Source organism: Rhipicephalus sanguineus, chromosome 5, assembly GCF_013339695.2.
Source record: "Rhipicephalus sanguineus isolate Rsan-2018 chromosome 5, BIME_Rsan_1.4, whole genome shotgun sequence".
NCBI lineage: Eukaryota > Metazoa > Arthropoda > Arachnida > Ixodida > Ixodidae > Rhipicephalus > Rhipicephalus sanguineus.
Window position 1 is genome coordinate 28,110,547 of NC_051180.1, and position 24,197 is coordinate 28,134,743.

General features: G+C 44.6%; 1 protein-coding gene across 1 annotated transcript; it reads right to left on the reverse strand.

Annotated features, from left to right (window-relative positions):
* Window positions 1–2,910: 2,910 nt before the first annotated feature.
* On the reverse strand, window positions 2,911–23,984 carry LOC119394584 (uncharacterized). The gene is made up of 10 exons (XM_037661902.2): window positions 23,877–23,984; window positions 23,182–23,389; window positions 17,306–17,412; window positions 16,144–16,376; window positions 15,724–15,898; window positions 14,973–15,144; window positions 11,459–11,559; window positions 10,027–10,165; window positions 4,372–4,623; window positions 2,911–3,133 (listed from the first exon to the last, which is right to left on the reverse strand). The coding sequence occupies exons 1-10, from the start codon at window positions 23,982–23,984 to the stop codon at window positions 3,009–3,011; spliced, it is 1,620 nt and encodes a 539-aa protein (XP_037517830.2). The 3' UTR covers window positions 2,911–3,008.
* Between the last annotated feature and the right edge of the window lie 213 nt (window positions 23,985–24,197).

The window sequence follows — 24,197 nt, forward strand, 5'->3', positions numbered from 1 at the left end:
TGTATTCTGCCGGAGTCGCTTCTACGACCTTCTAGGTGCCGCCTCCTGCTTGAAGTTCATCGGAATAGCACTGCGCGAAAAATCGCGAGCCGACGTCAAGACAATGTTGCTTTCCGCTCGCCATGCTTATCGACGATGGATAGAGAGCTTTTACGACGCTGAAAGGACGGTGGCCCCCAACTGGACTTCGCTAGATACGGTGCTGGCTGGAGTGATTTCGGAGGAACACGTGACCGTACCAAGGAGTGAGACCATTCCCGACATGACGGACCCGTTTGTTCGGAACTGGCTGACGGCGCAGGGTAGTTCACAGCACCGTGAGCTTGGCAGGACGATCATCATCATCATCAACATGCACGCACCGGGAAGTAGGAGAAAAGACTTCGTGCTCCTGCCTTTTGTATTTGTACTTCCTGTGTACGACGAGGAGCTCCCGGCGGCGGTAAAATACGCCGTTTTCGGTGCACAGACGACGGAAGCAAGTGGGGAACTGACACTAAAACGGTATTCCCGCGACGCAATATTCGAGGCTGTGACGTGTATCGGTGAGGCGTCCTTCTCGCAATGAGAGAACATAGCGAACATCTTCAACTAGATTTCGTCAATCAATGTGCTGCTGACGGCGCTGCGGAATAGCTCACTCGAGAACGCGAGGCTTGTGAATCTTGATAATTACACGGCCGTGCAGCTGCTGCCGATAGTGTGGTGTTTCCTGAAGTGCAAGAGCAAGTTCGGCATGTTCCATCCAGTCTGCGATGCTCTTATGCAACACATCTCGAATTTTGCCAAGGAGTTTGTGTAAACTCGGCAGCAACTTGAACCCGCATCACAAGTGCGGTGAACATAACGCATTGCAACTACGTACTTATTAATATTTACTGATGCATATTGTTACAAGAGACGGTACCTTGCTCTAAATGCATTTTATTTGATCATGTTGACAGACGTTAACAACACTTCATTCGTGCAAATGAGAGCGTCTAGTACGGCACCAAAATTTGTGGTGACATTTTCGCTTGTGTGTTACTTATAACTCGAATTGATTTTATTCCCAAATACAGTCGGTGATATATTGACCTAAGCCGTATTGTGAAGTGGTTGTTAGATGTAGCTTAGAGATTTCTTGTTGACATGCATACCTTAAAATCAACTTTTACACTACAGACCACATATGATTGTGCTCATGATCTGTAATATATTTTGAATGAAAACCGAGAATCATGTCGGATATTACGCTGGAATAAGTTTTATTTGTGTAACCGCGAATGTTGCGCAAATGTTAATTCGTCTACGTACGAAGTCTCCTTATATTTGCGCAAACAGCGTCCATGATCAGTAAGTGCTACAGATACGTGAAAAAAAGAATAAAAGGACGAACGCAAGCGTTTGCGTTAGCTTTTTTTCTTGTGTAGCAGTTGCCGTGATCCTTGTGATACCTGCCTTTCTTTTTTGATCTTTAAGAAGTCTGGTATTTATTGAGGCTGGCGCCCAACACGTTTTTAAAGGTTGCTTTAAATTGGCGCTTCAATAACGTTCTTGGAATAGTGCAGCATCAGAACCTTTATTATACATATGCAAATGTGAAGCCCGTTATTAAATGCGAAGCATTTCTTAGCGAACCTTTGCCATTTTGAGCGTTTCTATTTACGTATCTATCTATCTATCTATCTATCTAGCCGCCTACGTCTGGGTGTTCTCATGATCGCCTCTTTACCTTGGTGTAGACCAAAATTGGCATGGGAGGGTAAGAGGATTTGACGAATATGACTGTCGAGTCATGACATGAATAACGTGAAAATTCTGTCGCGTACGTCGTCAAACCCTTTCCTCCAGACACGGGTGGCACATACCCGTTTACCACGGGCCGCGGTGTACGGGTATGAGCCATAGGTGATTGACAGTTTATATCTACACAGGAACGGCGAGAACAGGAACAGACATTCGTAATTTATATGCGAGAGTGACAAAAAAAAAAAAAACGACATCGGCGGCGTTGACCCGACGAATGCAAAAAAAAAAACGCCAGGCCTGCGCGGAAAGCGCAGCACAGTCACAGCGAAAGCTGGAAGAGCGGCATTTCTAGAGCCCGTTATAAACTCTCCTGTGGCTACTAATACAGGTACATTAGCAACGTACCCACTACGCCACAAAACGTAATTTTTGGGAAGTAGCCACGCCAGGTCTATAAACTGGTTTGGAAAAACAGCCTATGCAGGCGTAATGCCGGTGCAACGTCGAATGTGGCTATGGTGTTGGCTATCTAATTTTACAAGAAAGCAACAAACACTACACATGTACTCCTAGGATACAGGTCTCAAGTCAGGTAAACGTCTGCGGCTCCAGTGCTGGCTACGCTTTTATAGCAGTCTAATAAAAATTACATTTGTACTGCCGATGATTCAGCAAGCTATACTGAAGCATTGCTCGACCCCGGAGGAATGCGCTAACGAAAGTTACGTATGATATTCACAACATCGCACCACAAAGTTCACTTAGTTTCGATAATACTGACCTATGTACTCTAACGTGAGGGCTGACGTTATGTCGCACCATAAGTGACCCTTTAAACGCCAGTGTTGTTGTTAACGTGCCTGGTAAGCCCACGATTTGCACACGGCTACTATACTTACAAAAACACGTCGATCCAGATCGTAACGCTTGGTTCAAATCCATAAAATGCAGCGTAGAAGTCCTCGTTGACTGCTTCGCATCAAACCGATTCCCGCAACGCGTGGGATCTGCAGAATTTTTGTTCCTCAAAACTTCTCAAATCCAGGATCGTAAGCAAGTACTCAACTAGCATCAGTTTGTTTTCATCCTAATTTGCAGAAGGAAAGAAAGATAACATGTGCACCAGTTCTACAGTTTCAGTGGGTTTATAGCGTGGAATTTATTTCAATGTTACTTCGTGAATACCGTGCTATAATCTTATGGTAATTTCAGTAACCACTGTAGTATGCACCCTAGCATGTGCCAGGTGATAATCCGGAGCATAGCTAAAGTTTGCCTTAGCAACGAATTTCGAGCACCCAATTCAGCAGCTCGCGCCTCACCAACTTTCCAAGCTTGTTGCGCGGTATCGAGTCAACGAGCGTGACACCGCCTTCGAGATGAAGTTCTTTCGGCGCGTTCTCTGTAATAGAAAAAAAAAAAGGTTTCGAAGAAGACACTTTGTACATAAGAACATAATGTAAACCTTTCTAGAAATGAGTATAGTGCAGCTCCAGCACTGACTGCACAAGTGGCTGCTTACAGGAGGGGCGAAATTGCCACTCGCATCCGAAATGCTATATTCAGGGGGTCAGTGGCCTGACACTTGGTAGTGGTTTGTTTGAAAACATAAGTGCCGCATTTCGCTATTTTGTTGCGGCGCTCATTGGTCCCTAGTGCTAATAGCTTTGCGCTGCAGCTGTAGGTTAGTTGACTTGAGCAGCGCACGGAAGACGAAGGACAGATAGAAAGATGACAACTATCACTGCACTTGTGACTCAGGTTTAATTGACCACAGAAAGAAAGGGGGGAGGGATGAAAGGGCTAAATGTTTTGTTAGTCACAACCATACAAAGCCAGAAAACGCAAGTGGGAAAGTAATTGGTATGTTTAATTACAAAATAAAAGTGATATGGCAAAGAGAAACGGGAGTGGATGAAAAAAAAACAAAGAAAATTCATTTCCACTAATTTCCTATGGTAGTTGTGTTGTACATTCTTGCAGGATTAGTCCTGCGTGCATAAGAACGCACATAAATGTAAAGATTATAATATAGTATAAGTCATAAACAAACAACAAGGTGACGGAAGGGGCCTTGATGATTCATGCATTGTATACAGGGCTGTTCGATAAACTACGAGACTAGGTGCAGTGCTATTCGCTGCGCGCTTGCTCGGGACCAACTCCTTTCCGAGGCAGTTGCTCCGCCCTGGTGAAGTGAATGCCACTCAAAGGCGTTAGTCCCAGGTTAGAGTCCCGGACTAGGACAAATTTTTCGTCAACGAGGAGGCTTTTCTTTCCGAAAAATTTGTATAGATTTTCTTGTAGCTTTGTGGAAGAGGAGGTGAGGCTGAGATGCGGAAAAGGCGTTACTGACGCTTGGATGTCAAATTTCTTTTTGAATTAGATAAGCGAGAGCCGCTAATCATATACTCCGTCACGTTGTGTGCAGGAAGGCAGGTACCGTACAAACGGCTCCGAAACTGTATTCGCAATCCGACGAAGGTTCCTGCGCATACAGCTTCACTAGGTGATCAGTCACCGATTTTGGACAGAGAACCAGCAAGCGTCTTCCATACACGCGCAAACTGGGCGGCAAACACGAATGAAAGCACATGGTGCATCGCTTCGGAGTAACACGGAAAAGGCTCTCGCACGAACCTGCAACAAATTTGACGTAGTGCTCTGGGCCAAGGTGTCTACTGTCGCTCTTTGGCACGATCGCGGCGTGAGGCAGCTGTCCAGCTTGCGGCTGCGGCAGGCCCACGACAGCGCAGTCCTTCACGTGGGCGCACTTTAGTAGGACTGCTTCAAATTCTGCCGGCGCCATCTTTGTGCTCTGACAGTAAATGAACTCACTCAGTCGCTGTACGAGGTAGAACCAGCCTTCGTGGTCGAAGTAACACTCGTCACCTGTTCGGAAGAGGAGGAAGAGGTAGGAAGAAAAGGCAGGGAGGTTAACCAGACACGCGTCAGGGTTGCCACCCTACTATGTGGGAAAGAAATACGCAGTCGTCACCTGTACGAGCGGACGTATTGTCAATGATCCAGTTAATGCATCGATACAAACTCCGTTTTTTATCAGTAAACGATATACTGTTGACATAAAGGGGACGGGACACTAGGGTGCCATGAGAACACCTTCGAGCTCCGCGAACACGAACATAAAGGCGTAAAAGGCTTCAAAGAAGAGCTTTCATTTATACACTTATAAAACATATGCAGTTAAAGACTTAAGAGATTGTTTTGTCAAGTGTCTGGAATTTCTGCTAAAAAATCGAATAATATACGATTATTGGCTGAAGGAAAGCGGAAGACGCGTTACAATTATTGGAATGCGGATGATGAAAAATAAATGAACAGCGAGTGTTGCTGGAGCCAACGCTTGGACAAGCGGACTTGTCAACGCACAAGCCATCTTGTCGAAACATTCGCCCCAGCGACATTCGCTGTTGAACAATTTCTCATCGCTTAAAGCCTCTATGTTCCGACGAACTTCGACCTTTTTATTGCATGTACAATATGTAAGCAAGATGGTCGCTTTCCCACTTATGATGTTACTCAAGTAAGCAATCAGCTGAATGTTGCAAAATTACTTCTGCGGTATCCCGCAAGGTGGCGGAAGCGCTATGAAAGAAAAAATAGCAACCACCCGTTTTTAGCGCGAAGTTACAAGAAAATTCATATGGATTTCCCAAAAAGGAAAGCGTCTTAGTTGGAGAGAAATCCCCGGAACAAGACGAATTTTTCTTCAAATAAGACGCTTTCATTTCCGAGAAATCTGCATGAATTTTCTTGTAGCTTTGTGCTACAAACGGTTGGTTGCCAATTTTCCTTTTCATAAGCAAGGAGCTCTAGTGCGCTGTAAAGTACTCTGCAGCTTAACGTGATTTAGAAGTCCAATTCACAAAGCTTTCGTTAGTAAGTGCTTTCAGCCATTGGCCGGTAGCCGTCGTTAATACTGCGTCCAGTATTAATACTGGCTAGAAACTTCTTTCACGAAGAATCCTAATGGGTGATTCCACGAGAGATCGAACATGCCTGTCCGGTCGCAATTTTTGTTTTGCTTGGGTTTTTTATATGTTATGTGGGCACATTCAAAGTGCACGGTACCGAAAATTTTATTTCCAAGAAACGTTGCCAGCGCGCCAAAAAAATATTTGAAGCTGGCGGCGCGGGCCTCTTGTTTTTGCTCCCTGCAATGTTTTCGGATTTCACGGCCGAATTTAGCGCGAACTGTAAATGATGTGTCGAAAATTTTTTTGCTGGTTTTAATACGCATTACTGTGAATTACATTCATGCTTTTTTATGCTGTCCTCAAAAAAAAGAAAATGTGAAAAAATGGCAAACACGGCCGAAATCAAAAAAGGATCCTAAGTTTGAGGCGCCTTGGCGCCTTTGCTATTAGGAACAGAAACTTGAAAACAATGTCAAATATAGAAAAGAGCCTTTGCAACATTTATACGGAAGATCATTTTTCTACAGGCAGCGCAAAAAAAGAAAAAAATAGGTAAAAAAGCGAGTTTTTTCAAAAAAGTACATTTTCAAAAAATAAAATAAAAAAAACTCCGGTCTCAATTTTGACCACAATTTTTTATCGAAGAGCGCTTATGTCAGTGAACACACGGTTTTAATATCATATGTCCTCATTTGCTTTGTTTACGAGATATAACTGGCCAAAATGACCCTTGCTGTGTGTGCTTACTTCAGTGCGACTGATGGTTGTTATCAGCTTGCATTGTGCGTAAATCTCAGTTTTAATTATTCTGCTGCAGCAAAATCTTGCTCTGGTGGCTTTTCGTCAAGAAAAATGTGTTCTCAGATTTTATTTGCTGCTAGCGTGTGCGAAAGTGGGCTGCTGCCGCCTTCTAAAGGGTGATTCCACGAGAGATCGAGCATGCCTGTCCGGTCGATATTTTTGTTTTGCCGGGGTTTTTTATATGTTATGTGGGCACATTCAAAGTGCACGGAACTGAAAATTTTATTTCCAAGAAACACTCCCAGCGTGCGAAAAAAATATTTGAAGGTGGCGGCGCGGACCGCCTGTTTTTGTTCACTGCAATGTTTTCGGATTTCACGGCCGAATTTAACGCGATCTATAAATGATGTGTCGAAATTTTTTGGTTGGTTTTAATACGCATTACTGTGTCCATGCTTTTTATGCCGTCCTCAAAAGGAAAAAAAAATGTGAAAAAAATTGGCAAACCCGGTCCAAGTCAACAAAGTTTGCTAAGTTTTATGCACCTTGGCGCCTTTCCTATTTCACACAGAAACTTCAAAAAAGTGTCACGTATTTCAAGGAGCCTTTGCAACATTTATGCGGCAGATTGTTTTCCGAAAGGCAGCGCAAAATAAGAAGAAAATAGTTAAAGAAGCGAGTTTTTTTCAAAAAAGTACATTTTCAAAAAATAAAAGAACTCAGGCCTTAATTTTGACGACATTTTTTATCGAAGAGCACTTATGTCAGTGAAAACACCATGTTAATATGTATGTCCTCATTTGCTTTGTTCATGAGATTTAACGGGCCAAAATTACCCTTGCTCTGTGCGCTCACTTCAGTGCGATTGATAGTTGTCATCAGCTTGCATCGCACGTAAATCTAGTTTTAGTTATTTTCCTGCAGTAAAACTTTGCTCTGGTGTTTTGTCGTCAAGAAAAATGTATTCTCAAGCTTTAATTGTGTCTAGCGTGCGCGAGGGCGGGCTGCTGCCGCTCTCTAAAGGCCTAACGCGTACGCAGTTAGCAGCTTACAACCTCAACTTACCCCGCCAGTATTCGCTAATCAGAAGCACGCGAAACACCGCGAACACATGGTTTAGGTCACTTTGTCAAAACTCTCCTTGCACACAGAATAAAGCATCTCTATGCAGCGAAGGCCTACTTAATCTGTAACTAAATGCCACAATCAGCAGGCGCGCTGTTATGCAGTTGTTTTCTCACTGCCTGCTTGCTTCCCTTCCATTACGTGCATTGTACGCTCTAACCATCTTCCCCATTCGACGCACACTGTGCCTAAACAACATTTGTAAAAAGTTAGCTCAATCATTTTCGAGCCGTTTATTTCACTTCCCGCTATCACATGTTTTCGGCGTCGCAGATACTGTCTTCCTGTATCATCTCGACCTTTGCCTCAGCGTTTCAACAGCCAAAAAACGTGTGGTGCGGCATGATTAAGCCATGAGTGGCCGAAGCTGCCCAATTGATGATGTTTTGTTGCCACTTTATTAAAGTGCTTTCCCACGTCGAGGACAGCAGAGGTCATTTGTGGCGCCAGACGGACATTACCCTTAGTTTTGACAATGAGAGTGGCCTACAAATTAATTATTACAGCCCAAAGCCCTTAGACAGCCTTAGTCATAAAATGTTAAACCGTGAGCAGTTCTGGAAAAGCATTCATGACAGCTGCGCAGATGTGAGATAATTTGTGCGGCACCGTTCAGTATAAACGTTTCGACTTGCTCTAGGTCTAGCTGTTCACTACACGCGATGCGCGCGGCCCATGTCTACGTCCGATTGTTATGTGCCGATTATTTACGCGCCCATCTTTCCCCTGATGATTGTAGGCGAGGTTGTAGACTAGGTTACCCTAACTAGGTTGTAGGCTGCAAACTGTTTACACGTTAGCCATTTAGAGGGCGGCAGCAGCCCAGTTTTGCACACGCTAGACGCAAATAAAATATGAGAACACATTTTTCTTGACGAAAAGCCACCAGAGCAAGGTTTTGCTGCAGCAGAATAATTAAAACTGAGATTTACGCACAATGCAAGCTAATAACAACCATCAGTCGCACTGAAGTGAGCACACACAGCAAGGGTTATTTTGGGCAGTTATATCTCGTAAACAAAGCAAATGAGGACATATGATATTAAAACCATGTGTTCACTGACATAAGCGCTCTTTGATAAAAAATTGTGGTCAAAATTGAGACCGGAGTTTTTTTTATTTTATTTTTTGAAAATGTACTTTTTTGAAAAAACTCGCTTCTTTAACTATTTTTTTCTTTTTTTGCGCTGCCTGTAGGAAAATGATCTTCCGTATAAATGTTGCAAAGGCTCTTTTCTATATTTGACATTGTTTTCAAGTTTCTGTTCCTAATAGCAAAGGCGCCAAGGCGCCTCAAACTTAGGATCCTTTTTTGATTTCGGCCGTGTTTGCCATTTTTTCACATTTTCGTCTTTTTGAGGACAGCATAAAAAAAGCATGGATGTAATTGACAGTAATGCTTATTAAAACCAGCAAAAAAATTTTCGACACATCATTTATAGTTCGCGCTAAATTCGGCCGTGAAATCCGAAAACATTGCAGTGAGCAAAAACGAGAGGCCCGCGCCGCCAGCTTCAAATATTTTTTTGGCGCGCTGGGAGCGTTTCTTGGAAATAAAATTTTCGGTACCGTGCACTTTGAATGTGCCCACATAACATATAAAAAACCCAGGCAAAACAAAAATTGCGACCGGACAGGCATGTTCGATCTCTCGTGGAATCACCCTAATGTAAGAAGCATACTTGTGAATCAGGACCCAGATATCCTGCTATATTAACAAAAGTTCATTCGAGAAGTAATATTTGTGGATGGCAGAGATAATTTTTTAGACAGATTGACTAAAGAGTATTATGCCGGCCTTCGACATGTAGGACTGAAAATTCTGACTTAAATTAAATAAATTGTACGATTATACGTGCCGAAACTACAATGCATTTATGAGTCAAGCCATAGGGGAGATTTCGGACTATTTTTGACAGCCTGGCGGTTCTTTAATCTATGGGCGTTTAAATCCCAGCGCACTGTCGTTCTCCAATTCAACTTTGCCGAAAAGCACCCGTTGTTACTCAGGATCCAACCTGCGCCTTCGTGCTTAGCAGTGCAAGTTTACAACCGCTGGCCACCATCGTGAGAGGTAGTGACTTAGGGCCCTTGTTGTCTACGAGGCAACGCTTGTAGTAGCTGCCTATTTGATCCGTTCATGACTTATCCGTTCTCAGAGTAGCCCGTCCACTTCGTCCGTGTACCGAGCCACAACATATGGTGAATGCTGGCCGTAGAACCACTGTAAGCAACATGTGTTGGGGCCCCCGGAGCGCACGTACACAGAAAGTCACGTGGCATCAAGGATCCTGCCCGGTCTACATTTTCCGAGGGACATTACACACAAAGCGAAAATTACAGGGAAGGAAGCAGACGCACGAAGGTGTGACGATACATATAAGCGATCCTTGAGTTAAAACGATAGAGTGGGCCTTTTAAGGGATAGTACCAGGAGTGAATTATCGCTGATATTCCGTATTTTATTACTTTCCAAGATGCTATACATCGCCTGTTCTGTACCAGCCTTCGGGATCTGTGCATGGCTCGTCTTCCATTCCCAAATAGCCTCGCATAAGACCGGGTCCTCGGACCACGAGCTCACCATGCTGCATTGGACCGAGTGGCTTCTTCGTTTCATTGTCGATCACCTGCACCGTTGAACGTGAGAATCGTAAGATTGAGTCATAAGCAGTGGCACGTTTGTCGTCGCATTCTCAGAGCATACGTCAACGTGCTTCCGGAGAAAAATTGTTGCCGTCTTCGATCAGAGCTTGCTTAGGCCAGACTTGAGAAAAGCCATTGGTACGTAAAAAAGATTCACGATTTCTTGAAACGTGGTGTAGCAAAGATTTCTCTTCCGAGGTGTAACAAAAAATTTAAATCCATAATCACTGCATCTATTGTTCGGGGTTGACATAACAGTAAGTGTTCGTCTCTCTAATGGCGCAGACAAAGAACAAGACAAGCTAGACGTAATGTACAAAGCAAGAAAATATATAACGCGCACACCAGGCGACTTAAGATATGTCGTAAAATCGTCTGCGACAATTTTCTTGATTACTGGTTATTGTGCGGACTTCTATCGTTTCCCAGAAAATCTCCAGTGTCCGCCACCAGCGAGTACCAAATTATACACCAAGCAATTAAAACGTCCTTCTCTTTTGCTTACGCATTTTGTGCGTTTTCAGTTAGTAAATGAAAAGCGGAAAGGTGTCTGGTTTTGAGCCTCCGCGTCCGTCTCACTCGTGAGGTGCCAACAATGCAAAATATCACTAAAATAACAGCTTTTTCTTCGGCAACACCTTGTCTTATCGGCTTGTGCACCGCCATTCAGCCTCTATTTGAGCGCCACCATCACGTACGTTCACGGTGAACACAGACGACAAGGAGCACTGCTGAAAATACACTGAAATGGCGTTCTATGTAGCTGTCGCTTTGTGGTGTCATGTACTTTTTTTTTTAATGGTTGTAAAGCTGAAAGAGCTTAGCCCCCTTACGTTGGTGCCAGATACTCTCCTTCTCGTTGGAGCTACAGAATACTAATATACTGCCACGCAAAAAAGAAGCATCATAAATAGGTAAATGTAAGCGTTAGTCGAGCTGTAAACAACTATGAAGTTCTAGTAAGGTAAAAAATGTGGACAAAAGCCAAGATGAAATAACTCACATATTGAAATGACAAACCGCAGAACAGTCCGCGTTAGACAAAATAATAGCGTGTGCGCGTATTTGCACTAGTCGCCAACAATTGTTGCTAAATAATAAACGTAATTTTGGAGGACGTTGGGGGTGGGGAGACGGGCAAGAGAAGGCGATACGCGATCACTGTTTTCATTTCGTTTACGGTTATAAATTCAAAGTGCGAACTTCACGAACAATACTAGAGCATGCAGCAATCTGGAAGTAGGCGTCACGTATTATCGAACGTGCACTTAACTTACCATGGCTTCAAGGCCCACTCCTAGGCGTCCAATTGATGTGAACCTGGGCGGTGAATTGTGGAGACCTCCTGTTACGAAGGCAATCTCGGCTTTTCCATAGACTGAAAAATAAAAAAAGGACATCCGCGAGCAGTCGCTGAGCAGGCCCAATTTCTTTTGTGCACAATATGTTTCCCCGAAGTAGGCTTGAAGTGATAGTGGAATCAATAGAATAGATTTAATTGTGAAGATGATCAGCGTAGCGTAAGTGGTGGGGTGGTCAGCAAAGTCGTCCGGGCAGCAGCCCGCGTCTCGCGCACTTTCGAACTCCATCTTTCGCTCCTCCATGCTACATAACAACGTACAGGGTGTTTTACTTGACTGGAGACAAGCTAATAAAGAAAAGGAGGAGGGAAAAATGACATCACCATGGTCGCTAGGTTGGTTTATTAGTTACCGCCTTGCGTAAACTGATGAATTTTTCGGTTAGCACTGAATACCTCATACCTCATTAACTATCCTAATAACTATAACTTCTTATATAAGCGCCTAATCTCACCTGTAACGTTGTGCACTATATGCGAACGTATCATGCCCAATTGTTTTGAACTCGCTACATCTTTCATACTTATCTTTCCTGTGTTTCAAAGTTGCGCCGCAAAGCGTGCATAACTGGACAACACGTCCACGCCTCGCCCGCGAGCGATAGCATCGCTCTTTAACGGGGTTTGGAAAAGCTTACTCTGTCGCTTACCTTGAGGTTTCGAGAGATGAAAGTTCACGAGGTAAGTCACTTGGTTGGCAGAGTCCGGGTCGCACCGCAGGGTGACACCCTGGTTGCCATGCCTCCCTCCACTTAATATCCTACACCCCCCCCCCCCCCGCCCCCTCTCCGCCCCCATATGCCACAGGCTGTCATAAAGTTTTCAATAAATGAATTAATTTGTGAGCACGAAAAAGTGACATGGGGTGGTGTAGGTATTGGTTGGCTCTTCTATCAAGCAGCCGGATGACGCTGCATGTCAGGGCCGTGCACCACAGTTCGATTGGCGGCAAGAAATGAGCACTGCTGTCAGCACTGCTGTGAGCATTGCTAACTAGAACTAGAAAACAACTACAAAAAAACAACTAGAAAAGATGTAGTGGACCGGAAAACAGCTATACATGATGATTTTGTATGTATGCATAGTTTGACTCACATGCAAGCTCAAGCCATTCTTGAAGTAATTAGTAATATTAATAAATATTTTCTTTAAGGGTAATTAATGGTAACAGAAAAATTCATTAGTTTGTATAAGGTAGTGGATGATAAAACACCAGCGGTTCCATGGTCGTATTTCTTGTCTTTTCTTTAGTTAGCTTGGCCTGAGTTAGCTGTGACGCCCCTCGATATTCTGAGGTCCCAGGATCCTAGAATAGCTATAAACGACTGGCAAATGCTAGTCTCGTGTTGACGGCGACCAAGGTTTTGGCCGATGCGCCTTCGCTAGAGCACAATTTATTTCATTCACTTTCATCTCTTTTTATGTTGGTGAGTGTGCGGAAATAAGGCAAACCACTCAAGCAGCCGTCATACGTGTAAGGATGCTGTTCATGCACATTTACAAGAGTGCGGTCAGCCATTCTCTCAGCAGATATTAGGTCAATCAATCAATCAATCAATCAATCAATCAATCAATCAATCAATCAATCAATCAATCAATCAATCAATCAATCAATCAATCAATCAATCAATCAATCAATCAATCAATCAATCAATCAATCAATCAATCAATCAGCAAACAAATAAATAAAAATAAATAAACAAAACTAAAATTCGGCAGATCCCATGTACCGTGGGAGTCGATGTTATGCGAAGCATGCGGCGGGTAGGTGACTGTGGCGTAACATTTTTACTGAGCGACACGTTACAAGATGGCGCTAAAGATATGTTTAAATTTTATACGCACACATATATGTGTTGAAGAGCCGCATATGTGTCCCGAGAACGAACGCACGTTTCACGGACTCGTGTGCATGTGTGGAAGAAGTTCTTGGCAGTTCTTGAACAAGGGCATCATCACCGTGATCAGTGAGCACCAGCAGCTGGTCATGACTTGTTATAGGATCCGGTCGTGATCGTGGTGACGAGGGGTCCATGTGTAATGAAGTATGTGGTATAGTAGAGCTGTTGGAATTCTAGGATGCCTCGGTTCCTACACCTACACCCGTTCATTACGTCGCATTTTAGCATAAAAAGCGACACACGGCTCTTGCCTGCTTAGTGTGAACAAGGAACCCGTGTGGGTCCCGAAACATCTCTGTGTCTTTCACCTTGAGTTGGTCAGTGACCGCATCTACATCCTCATGCCTCGGTCATTTCGTCGACAAATCGGCTGTCGACAGAGCCGGCGACAAGTAGGAACCTGAAGCCACCCTTCGCGTTGGTGAGGTATAGGCCGTCGAGGCTGGTAGGCCTGGATAGTGCTACGTGGACCAACATCAGTGGATTGTGTATGTCGTATTCGTAGACTACCTGGGTGTATGTGGCCTACGTAGCCTAGTCTGCAAAGCGGCTGTCAATCAATCTGGCATCATCCTCGGTCAGCATGAGGCCATCGCCCAGCCTCGTAAGAAATGAAGTGGACACTGCGTCGTTCTTGCGGACTAAGTGCAATTTACGGTGCGGTGATGTGGATATCATATGTACCTTTCGTTAATGTATTCCTACGGGGTCGAGCAATGCTTCAATATAGCTTGCCGAATCATATGAATACAAACGTAATGTTTATTAGACTGCTATATAAACGGAGCCAACATTGGAACTACAGACGTTAACTTGGTATGATGCCTGTATCGTAGGAGTAGACATCGTAGGAGTATCATGTAGTTTTTATTGCTTTCTTGTAAAATTAGATAGCAAGCACCAAAACCACAATTGACGTTGCACCGATATTGCGCCTGCGTAGGTTGTTTTTCCAAACCAGTTTATAGAACTGGCATGGCCCAGTGGTAGAATACCTGATTTCCACGCAGAATGCTTGGGTTCGATTCCTGCGGGGATCCTAATTTTCATTCATTCCATTCGTTGAGTCAACGCTGCCATTGTTGGTTTTCCTTAACGATCTAGTATTTAAGTTAGCAATGTCCGTTCTCGCCGTTCCTGGGTAGATATAAACTGACAATCACCTGTGGCGCATACCCGTACACCGCAGCCCGTTGTAAACCGGTATGTGCCACACGTGTCTAGTGGAAAGAGTTTGACGACGTACGCGACAGGATTTTAAAGTTAGTCATGTTATGACCCGGCAATCATAATCGTCATATCCTCTTACCCACCCATGCAACTTTTGGTCTTCACCAAGTTAAGGAGGCGATCATGAGAGCACCCAGACGTAGGCGGCTAGATAGATAGATAGATAGATACGTAGATAGAAACGCTCAAAGTGCCAGAGGTTCGCTAAGAAATGCTTCGCATTTAATAAGTAAATAAATAGGGAAACATCGCAGAGCCGATTGGACCTCCACGGTAAGGACATATGCCAGAGAAACTCACTTTGAACGTAGCTCTTGAGGTGTAGCTCGCGGAAAAGTCTCCTTGCGACATCTTCGCTGATGTAGGTTGTTGTAGTTGTCATGTACCGTAAATGGCTGAGATCGTATCGGCTGCGTTGCGGATGGTCTAGAAGGCAGTGGGCTAGATATGGCACCGTGCTTAGCGCGGATACCTGTTCATAAAACCTATGATCATTCATTTTGTTGATCGCTTTATGAAACCCAATACTATGATGGTTCAGCACTGACAAACATGCTGTTATGTCAAGGCAGCACGATTTGAGACGTTATTGACCTAACCTACTTTGCCAACACAATGACTACATTACTGATAACGTCACCCTTTGCATGATACGTCTACAATGAATGCTCGCAGTCAATTTAAGCAGTACGGGAAGTTCAGGTCGCACATGGAAAACATTGCATAAAACGTGGCAGTGGCGTAGCCAGGGGGGTGGGGGTACACCGGGCCCGTGATCCCCCCCGAAATGACACTCGATCACATCTGCCTGCCCGACCCCCACTTCAGATCAAGGAGGTGCCCCCCATCCCCCCCGAAAAAAATTTGTGGCTACGCCCCTGAAACGTGGTATAAAAAAACGGCTCTGCATTCGACTGACAATATGAAAGAAAGAATACAACAAGCTGTGCCTTCTACCTATTTTTATTCTAATGTATCTGTTTCGTAGAGCACTGTCTACGTGTGTCTAGGGAGGCCACTTGTCGCCCTTGCTACGTAAGTAAGGGCTTGCCTTGATCCTTTGAATTGCTTCCAGAAGTGCATCTGTGTCTGCTTTCTCCAGGAAGGCGCACGTGGCTCCCTGGACGATGGCTTTGCACACGCAATCGAACAAAGCGTACCCATGACCAAGTGGGCTGGTGCACAGAAGCACGTCTTCCGCAGTCAGACCCATATGCTGCTGGTGGCTGCGGAAATGACGAATGCGTCTTGATCGTATCTCACCCCCATTCCGGCAATGATACCGTAAATCCCAGCTAGCTCTCACCGCAGTACTGTGAATTTTAATCCGCCAGCCAGCTACGATTCAGCTTTTTCCGAGCTGAACGCTGAAATTCTCATCAAAGGAGTGTGAGCTCTAGTAGACCAGCGAGCAAGCGAACTGCTTCCCAATAAAACAATGCAAGAATGGCCCACAATAATAGCCGGTCACCTGATAGACTGCACATTGGCAACAAGTGAATCGTGGCAGTGCACGACCGTCTTAGGCTTCCCCGTGGTGCCGCTTGTCGGGGCTATGTAGCAGATTCGGTTCGCTTGGTACTCGACGGAGAGTGCTGATAGACGACGCGCCTTGGTGCCCATCTTGATCAGCTGGCTCCACAAAACCACGACGGCTTCTGCGCCAGTTGGCATGTTCTTACCTTCGCCCAATACAATGATGTGCTGCAATGAAAGCATTTTTTCAGGAAGCATTGCAGGCTTCCGCAGCCCTGTCACTCGTTCACACTTGTAACGACATTATCCATAGAGATTAGTTGTTTAAAGAACACACATGACTTGGAAAAGGGACAGGCAGAAACAAAGAGCGCGTGTATCTCGGATTGCCCTGTGCCTAAACACGAGGCTTGTGTGAATAGTAAATTTCAGGTTCGAAGCGAATAGTGATTTGGATGAATAATTCGAAGCGAATTCGAATAGTATATATGGCATATTATAAAGAAAAATGAGCACATTTGTCATGACCCAACTAACCTGCACAATTTTTTAAAAGTTGGAACAAGGCGTGTGCAAATATGATTCTTTTTAGTTCAGTGGGAAGTGGAAGCAACTTTGAATAGTAGCAGGATTCAACTTTCGGTAGAATTCAAGTGATAAACTGTAAAATACGTTCCGTTTTAGAATTTGCCATACTTAGAGCCTATAAGCAAGTATAACAATCTTTTAAAACTAAAAAAAAACGAAGAATCGATGTGAGAGTAATATGTTCATTTAACCTTGAAGTGTGGCTTCACGGCAGTGCGGATTTTCTCAGGATAGGTGTATTCACGGTATAGTAGACCTACACTGCAGTGAAACCACTTTCACAGAGGGGGGGTATATATGCCTATTCGTTTATTTCGAATACTTCAAAATTTCCAATAATTTAAATTCGTGTAGAAGAGAATTCGAATACAGTAACATTCGTTCGAATACTTGAAGAGCTCGAATATTCGCACAAGCCTACTAAGCACGTATGCGCTATGAACATCTTCTAAGAGAATCTTTACCAACTCGCCCAAGCTTCAGTCCTCACGCACCGTACCGGGCTTTGTAGAATAGTAAGCTGATGAGAACAAAATATCAGAGCTATACCAGCAGGGGCTGTCACTTACCTTTATAGTTGGTAGCCTTGCTTTCAGTTCAAGCGCTGAGTCAACATTGCTTAGTTCACAGCAGATGGCAGTGAACTCAATGTTTTTCATCCATTCAATGAAAACGTCTGCGGACACGAAGATTTACGTGCAAAAATCATAATTTGATCAACCTATATGCCTTGTAGGTTAACAAAATTTTCAGCTGTTTTTCTCTATACTTTACAAATTTGCAATCATACATTACCCATCATCTGGAAGTATGCAGTCTATAAAATTTGCAAAACGAGTTAGGTGATTACACGAGGATAATTGTGGCGCTCAAGACACATCAATATACCTAGACGTAAGAAGTGCACAACTGTGCACGTTGAACACACGAAGTCTACAAAAGGCTTTCCAATCTAGTATTTTGAAAGGACCACATATATTAAGGCGAAAGCCTTAGATGCGTCATCGAATGCGAAAATTGACCGCCGGCTTCGGCGGCGTCAGCACGAGTGGTGGGTGATTCCACGAGAGATCGAACATGCCTGTCCGGTCGCATTTTTTGTTTTGCCTGGGTTTTTTATATGTTGTGTGGGCACATTCAAAGTGCACGGAACTGAAAATTTTATTTCCAAGAAACGCTCCCAGCGCGACAAAAAATATTTGAAGGTGGCGGCGCGTGCCTCCTGTTTTTGCTCACTGCAGTGTTTTCGGATTTCACGGCCGAATTTAGCGCGAACTATAAATGATGTGTCGAAAATTTCTTTTGCTGGTTTTAATACGCATTACTGTGAATTACATCCATGCTTTTTTTATGCCGTCCTCAAAAAGAAGAAAATGTGAAAAAATGGCAAACACGGCCGAAATCAAGAAAAGGTCCTAAGTTTGAGGCGCCTTGGCGCCTTTAATATTTCAAACAGAAACTTGAAAACAGTGTCAACTAAAGAAAAGAGCCTTTGCAACATTTGTGCAGAAGATCATTTTCCTAGGCGCAGCACAAAAAAAGAAAAAAATAGTTAAAGAAGCGAGTTTTTTCAAAAAAGTACATTTTCAAAAAATAAAATAAAAAAAACTCCGGTCTCAATTTTGACGGCAATTTTTTATCGAAGAGCGCTTACATCAATGAACACACGGTTTTAATATCATATGTCCTCATTTGCTTTGTTTACGAGATATAACTGGCCAAAGTGACCCTTCCTGTGAGTGCTCACTTAAGTGCGACTGATGGTTGTTAATAGCTTGCATTGTGCGTAAATCACAGTTTTAATTATTCTGCTGCAGCGAAACCTTGCTCTGGTGGCTTATCGTCCCGAAAAATGTGTTCTCAGATTTTATTTGGTTCTACCGTGTGCGAAAGTGGGCTGCTGCCGCCCTCTAAAGGGTGATTCCACGAGAGATCGAACATGCCTGTCCGGTCGATATTTTTGTTTTGCCTGGGTTTTTTATGTGTTATGCGGGCACATTCAAAGTGCACGGAACCCAAAATTTTATTTCCAAGAAATGCTCCCAGCGTGCCAAAAAAGTATTTGAAGGTGGCGGCGCAGACATCCTGTTTTTGTTCACTGCAATGTTTTGGGATTTCACGGCCGAATTTAACGCGAACTATAAACAATGTGTCGAAAATTTTCGTGTTGGTTTTAATACGCATTACAGTGAATTACATCCATGATTTTTTCCAAGTATTTCAAGGAGCCTTTGCAACATTTATACGGAAGATCGTTTTCCTACAGGCAGCGCGATATAAGAAGAAAATAGTTAAAGAAGCGAGTTTTTTTCAAAAAAGTACATTTTCAAAAAATAAAACTCAGGCCTCAATTTTGACATTTTTTTGTCGAAGAGCGCTTACGTCAGTGAAAACACCGTGTTAATATGTATGTCCTCATTTGCTTTGTTCACGAGAATTAACGGGCCAAAATTACCCTTGCTGTGTGTGCTCACTTCAGTGCGATCGATAGTTGTCATCAGCTTGCATTGCACTTAAATCTAGTTTTAATTATTTTCCTGCAGTAAAACCTTGCTCTGGTGTCTTGTCGTCAAGAAAAATGCATTCTCAAACTTTAATTGTGTCTAGCGGATGTGGGGGTGGGCTGCTGCCGCTCTCTAAAGGCCGAACGCGTACGCAGTTTGCAGCTTACAACCTCAACTTACCCGCCAGTATTCGTTAATCAGAAGCACACGAGACACCACGAACACATGGTTTAGGTCACTTTGTCAAAACTCTCCTTGCACACAGAATAAAGCCTTTGTATATGCAGCGAAGGCCAGCTTAATCTGTAACTAAATGCCACAATCAGCAGGCGCGCTGTTATGCAGTTGTTTTCTCACGGCCTGCTTGCTTCCCTTCCATTACATGCATTGTACGCTCTAACCATCTTCCCCATTCGACGCACACTGTGCCTAAAATCATTTGTAAAAAAGTTAGCTCAATGATTTCCGAGCCGTTTATTTCACTTCCCGCTATCACATGCTTTCGGCGTCGCAGATAACGTCTTCCTGTATCATCTCGACCTTTACCTCAGCGTTTCAGCAGCCAGAAAACGTGCGGTGCGGCATGATTAAGCCGTGAGTGGCCGAAGCTGCCCAATTTATTATGTTTTGTTGCCACTTTACTAAAGTGCTTTCCCACGTCGAGGACACCAAAGGTCATTGGTGGCACCAGACGGACATTACCCTTAGTTTTGACAATGAGTTCGGCCTACAAATAAAATATTACAGCCCAAAGCCCTTAGACACCCTTAGTCATAAAATGTTAAACCGTAAGCAGCTCTGGAAAGGCATTCATGACAGCTGCGCAGATGTGAGACAATTTGTGCGGCGCCGTTCAGTATAAACGTTTCAGCTTGCTCTAGGTCTAGCTGTTCACTACACGCGATGCGCGCGGCCCATGGCTAGGTCCGATTGTTCTGTGCCGGTTATTTACGCGTTCACAAAAAGAAGATTGCTGAGGAAAACGTTTTCGTTGCACAAATTTTTTTCTTTGCTCTTTTTGTTGTTGCCTACCTCCAGAAGCTACTGTCATAGGCTGAGGATCTTCGCGACACCTGCGAGGTCTGCTTGCATTGCTTTAGGCTACTCAAGGAAAACCTGTCTACATCTAACCGCGATGAGGTAGACCAGGCATTCCTTCAGGAAGAAGAAGCGATTGATATCTTGAACAGGCGCGCCCATCTTTCCTCTGATGATTGTAGGCGAGGTTGTAGGTTGCAAACTGTTTACACGTGAGCCATTTAGAGGGCGGCAGCAGCCCACTTTTGCACACGCTAGACACAAATAAAATCTGAGAACACATTTTTCTTGACGAAAAGCCACCAGAGCAAGGTTTTTCTGCAGCACAACAAATAAACTGCGATTTACGCACAATGCAAGCTATTAACAACCACCAGTCACACTGAAGTGAGCACTCACAGCAAGGGTCACTTTGGCCAGTTATATCTCGTAAACAAAGCAAATGAGGACATATGATATTAAAACCGTGTGTTCATTGACATAAGCGCTCTTAGATAAAAAATTGCCGTCAAAATTGAGACCGGAGTTTTTTTTATTTTATTTTTTGAAAATGTACTTTTTTGAAAAAACTCGCTTATTTAACTATTTTTTTATTTTTTTGCGCGGCCCGTAGGAAAATGATCTTCCGTATAAATGTTGCAAAGGCTCTTTTCTATAGTTGACACTGTTTTCAAGTTTCTGTTTGAAATAGTAAAGGCGCCAAGGCGCCTCAAACTTAGGACCCTTTTTTGATTTCGGCCGTGTTTGCCATTTTTTCACATTTTCTTCTTTTTGAGGACGGCATAAAAAAAGCATGGATGTAATTCACAGTAATGCGTATTAAAACCAGCAAAAGAAATTTTCGACACATCATTTATAGTTCGCGCTAAATTCGGCCGCGAAATGCGAAAACACTGCAGTGAGCAAAAACAGGAGGCACGCGCCGCCACCTTCAAATATTTTTTTGTCGCGCTGGGAGCGTTTCTTGGAAATAAAATTTTCAGTTCCGTGCACTTTGAATGTGCCCACACAACATATAAAAAACCCAGGCAAAACAAAAAATGCGACCGGACAGGCATGTTCGATCTCTCGTGGAATCACCCTGGTGAAAAAAATCGTCGGTACGCGCTGACGTCACCACATGACGTTATCATGATGCCACAGATTGCCGAAACGTGACGTCACCATGACGTCACACAACATGGCGTCATCACGTGACATCGTCGCTTAATTTGCACTGCCTCCGTGATCGGTTGGACGATCACGGAGGCAGTGCAAAAACACCTTAGGTGCAAAAAAAGCCGCACCTCCCCGAAGGGGATCGTGAGGAAATGCGAATGCATTTGGGTGCACCCGATGAGTGTGCGATTAATTAATGAAGAGAGACGAGAGTGTGCACGTAAGCATTATTTATTCATACGTCAGCACCTGTTCGTGTTATCGTTGTACCTGACGGCCACAATCACCGCCTTGTGGTCGCTGAAGTGCACGGTCAAAGGGTCTTTGAGAAGCATACGCGCGGCACAGTTTCGCGTAAAGACCAGATCAATGCAACTCCCGTGAATGGTAGTGGGGCACGTATTGTCGGAGGCGGCAGAGAGACAATGCATAGAGTGCTTGGTCTGCATGTACTCCACCAGCCACTCGCCACTCTTCTTGCGCACGTCAACGTTGAAGTCGCCGACCAAGACAACGGGATCAGAGGGTTTGGAGCGCACACGCACACTTTCCATAGCCGCGTCCAGCTCCGCGGCAACGGCGTCCTGAGCGAGTTGGGCGCGAGGTACACGGTCACCACAAAGACTACGTCTCCGGTGTAGGCAAGGGTGTACAAGTCCTTGTACGGAGACGCGTCTCGAACGGGAGACGTGGCAACGGCGTGCGATATCAGTTCCCGTACTCGCATCGCGGAGCGAGCTCCGCGACGCGAGCGTTTTCACCGGGTACACTCCTCCTCTCCCTTATCCTGCGCTGCTCCGCGATGCGAGCGCCATCACACGCCCGCGCGCTCCTCCTCTCCTTTACCCTCCGCCGCTCACCACCTGCTCCGGTTGCTAGGCGCGGCGCAGCTGTTGCTAGGGGCGAGAAGGAGCGCGCGGAGAGATCTGTGCGCACGCCGACCAGGGACGCACGACAACCCCGACTAAGAAATGCATTCGCATTTAAAAGCTTTCGGACGAGGACGTGGGAGGTTCAGTACTTCGACTGAAGAAAAAGAAGATGGCTTTCGCCTTAGAGTCGTCTTAGGCGAATGGATAAGGGACTGGCGAGTTTTTCAATAGCTGTTTTGCTGTTCTGTATGTACTTATTCATGTTGGTTTTGCGGCTATCCTCTTTTCGTCCCACTTGGTGTTCAGGCAACCTGTAGCGTAATCATAGCCCAGGTATTTTATACTGGAACCTTGAGATAAAACTCACAGGGTCCCTTATGCGTCCACCGCAGTGGACTCGAAGACGAAACTAATCTTCTTCTTTATATTGAACCTCTTGCCCCCCCCCCCCCCCCCCCGAAAGCTTTCTCCTACTTACGTGGTTGGTTTCGCAATACCTCCAGGATCAGAGGCGTTGTAAACTTTCTGCACCTCGCTTTGTTTGGTACTGCCTCGAGGATCGGGGGATCGGCCAACCTTTGACCAAGTAATGATGTCATGTGATTATGTCGTCATGTGACTTCACAGTGACGTCATGATGACGTTAAAAAGTTTGACGATCTGTGACGTCATGATGCCGTCATATGGCGACTTCATCCCTTGATGATGATTTTTTGCCTCGTTCGTGTTGACGCCGCCGACGTGGGACGCTGAAGCGAGGCGTCGGTCAATTTTCGATTTTGATGAGGCATCTATGGTTTTCGCCTTAGACAGCAAGGTGCCAAATACTCATGTCCTGATTTGGTCAACTACTAATCGGAGAGTGAGTCGTACCGACAGGGTAGCCCGGGTTCTCGCAGACGACACCCACATTCGCACAAGCTGCACCCACGAGCATGGGCAGCAGCTCGAGGCGATTGTCGACCATGAGGCACAGTCTGTCACCGGCGCAGACACCCAGGCTCTCCAAGGCACCATGGACAGCTTCTGCCTGATTGGCTATATCGCCGTATGTACGCTCGTCATACGATGTGGCATTTATCTGGGAGGCAGGTAACGAAATAGGGGCCATGTGACCCTCCCTCGTAATTAGACACGCAGTCACATGAAGCCAACATATAACGAAACCAATGAACGCAAAAGGGACGTTATTTGCAGTCTTTAATTGAAGCGTAGTTATGAGGCAAAGGGACAATGAATTAGATTAGACGAAAAAGTAAATCAGCGTTGGTGGGGACGAACCCACAGAGAGAAAAAGCAGGAAGAAGAAAGGCAGGGATTAACCAGACGAGCGTCCGGTTTGCACCCACAAGCTTGCATTACGCGTGCGATGCACTACCCTTTTGTTCCACACTGACGGTAGTTCCCGTGTACACTCTTCATTGACTATTTCTGAATGTGTAATTCCGAAAATGCTAGCCAGCACCTGCCGTGGTAGCTTAGCAGATAAGGTGTGATAGCTATAAATATCTAAAATTTACCTTTTATTTTAGATACTGGGTGTAGTTTATAGGAAGAGTATTACTCACCAATCTAGAATTAGGGTTAAGGCGCAGGTGCTCCAGGATGTAGCCGCCGAAGTTCTTGCGAAAATCAGGCGCACAATCACCGAACGAGCTCTTCACTATAGTCGTCATCTGATGGGCACCTGGAAAACATATCGATCTACTTGTTGGTTGCCTTGAAATATTTGACGCACCACTTACTGGTCTTGATCTTATTGGTAATAGTAAAGCTCAAGGTAAGGCAGTTCTGCACATGAAACTCAAAACGATTTCCGTTTATCCTCAGCGGAACCACAGTTATCACATTTATTTGCTTGTGCAGTTGGATGTAGAAGAATGTAGGTT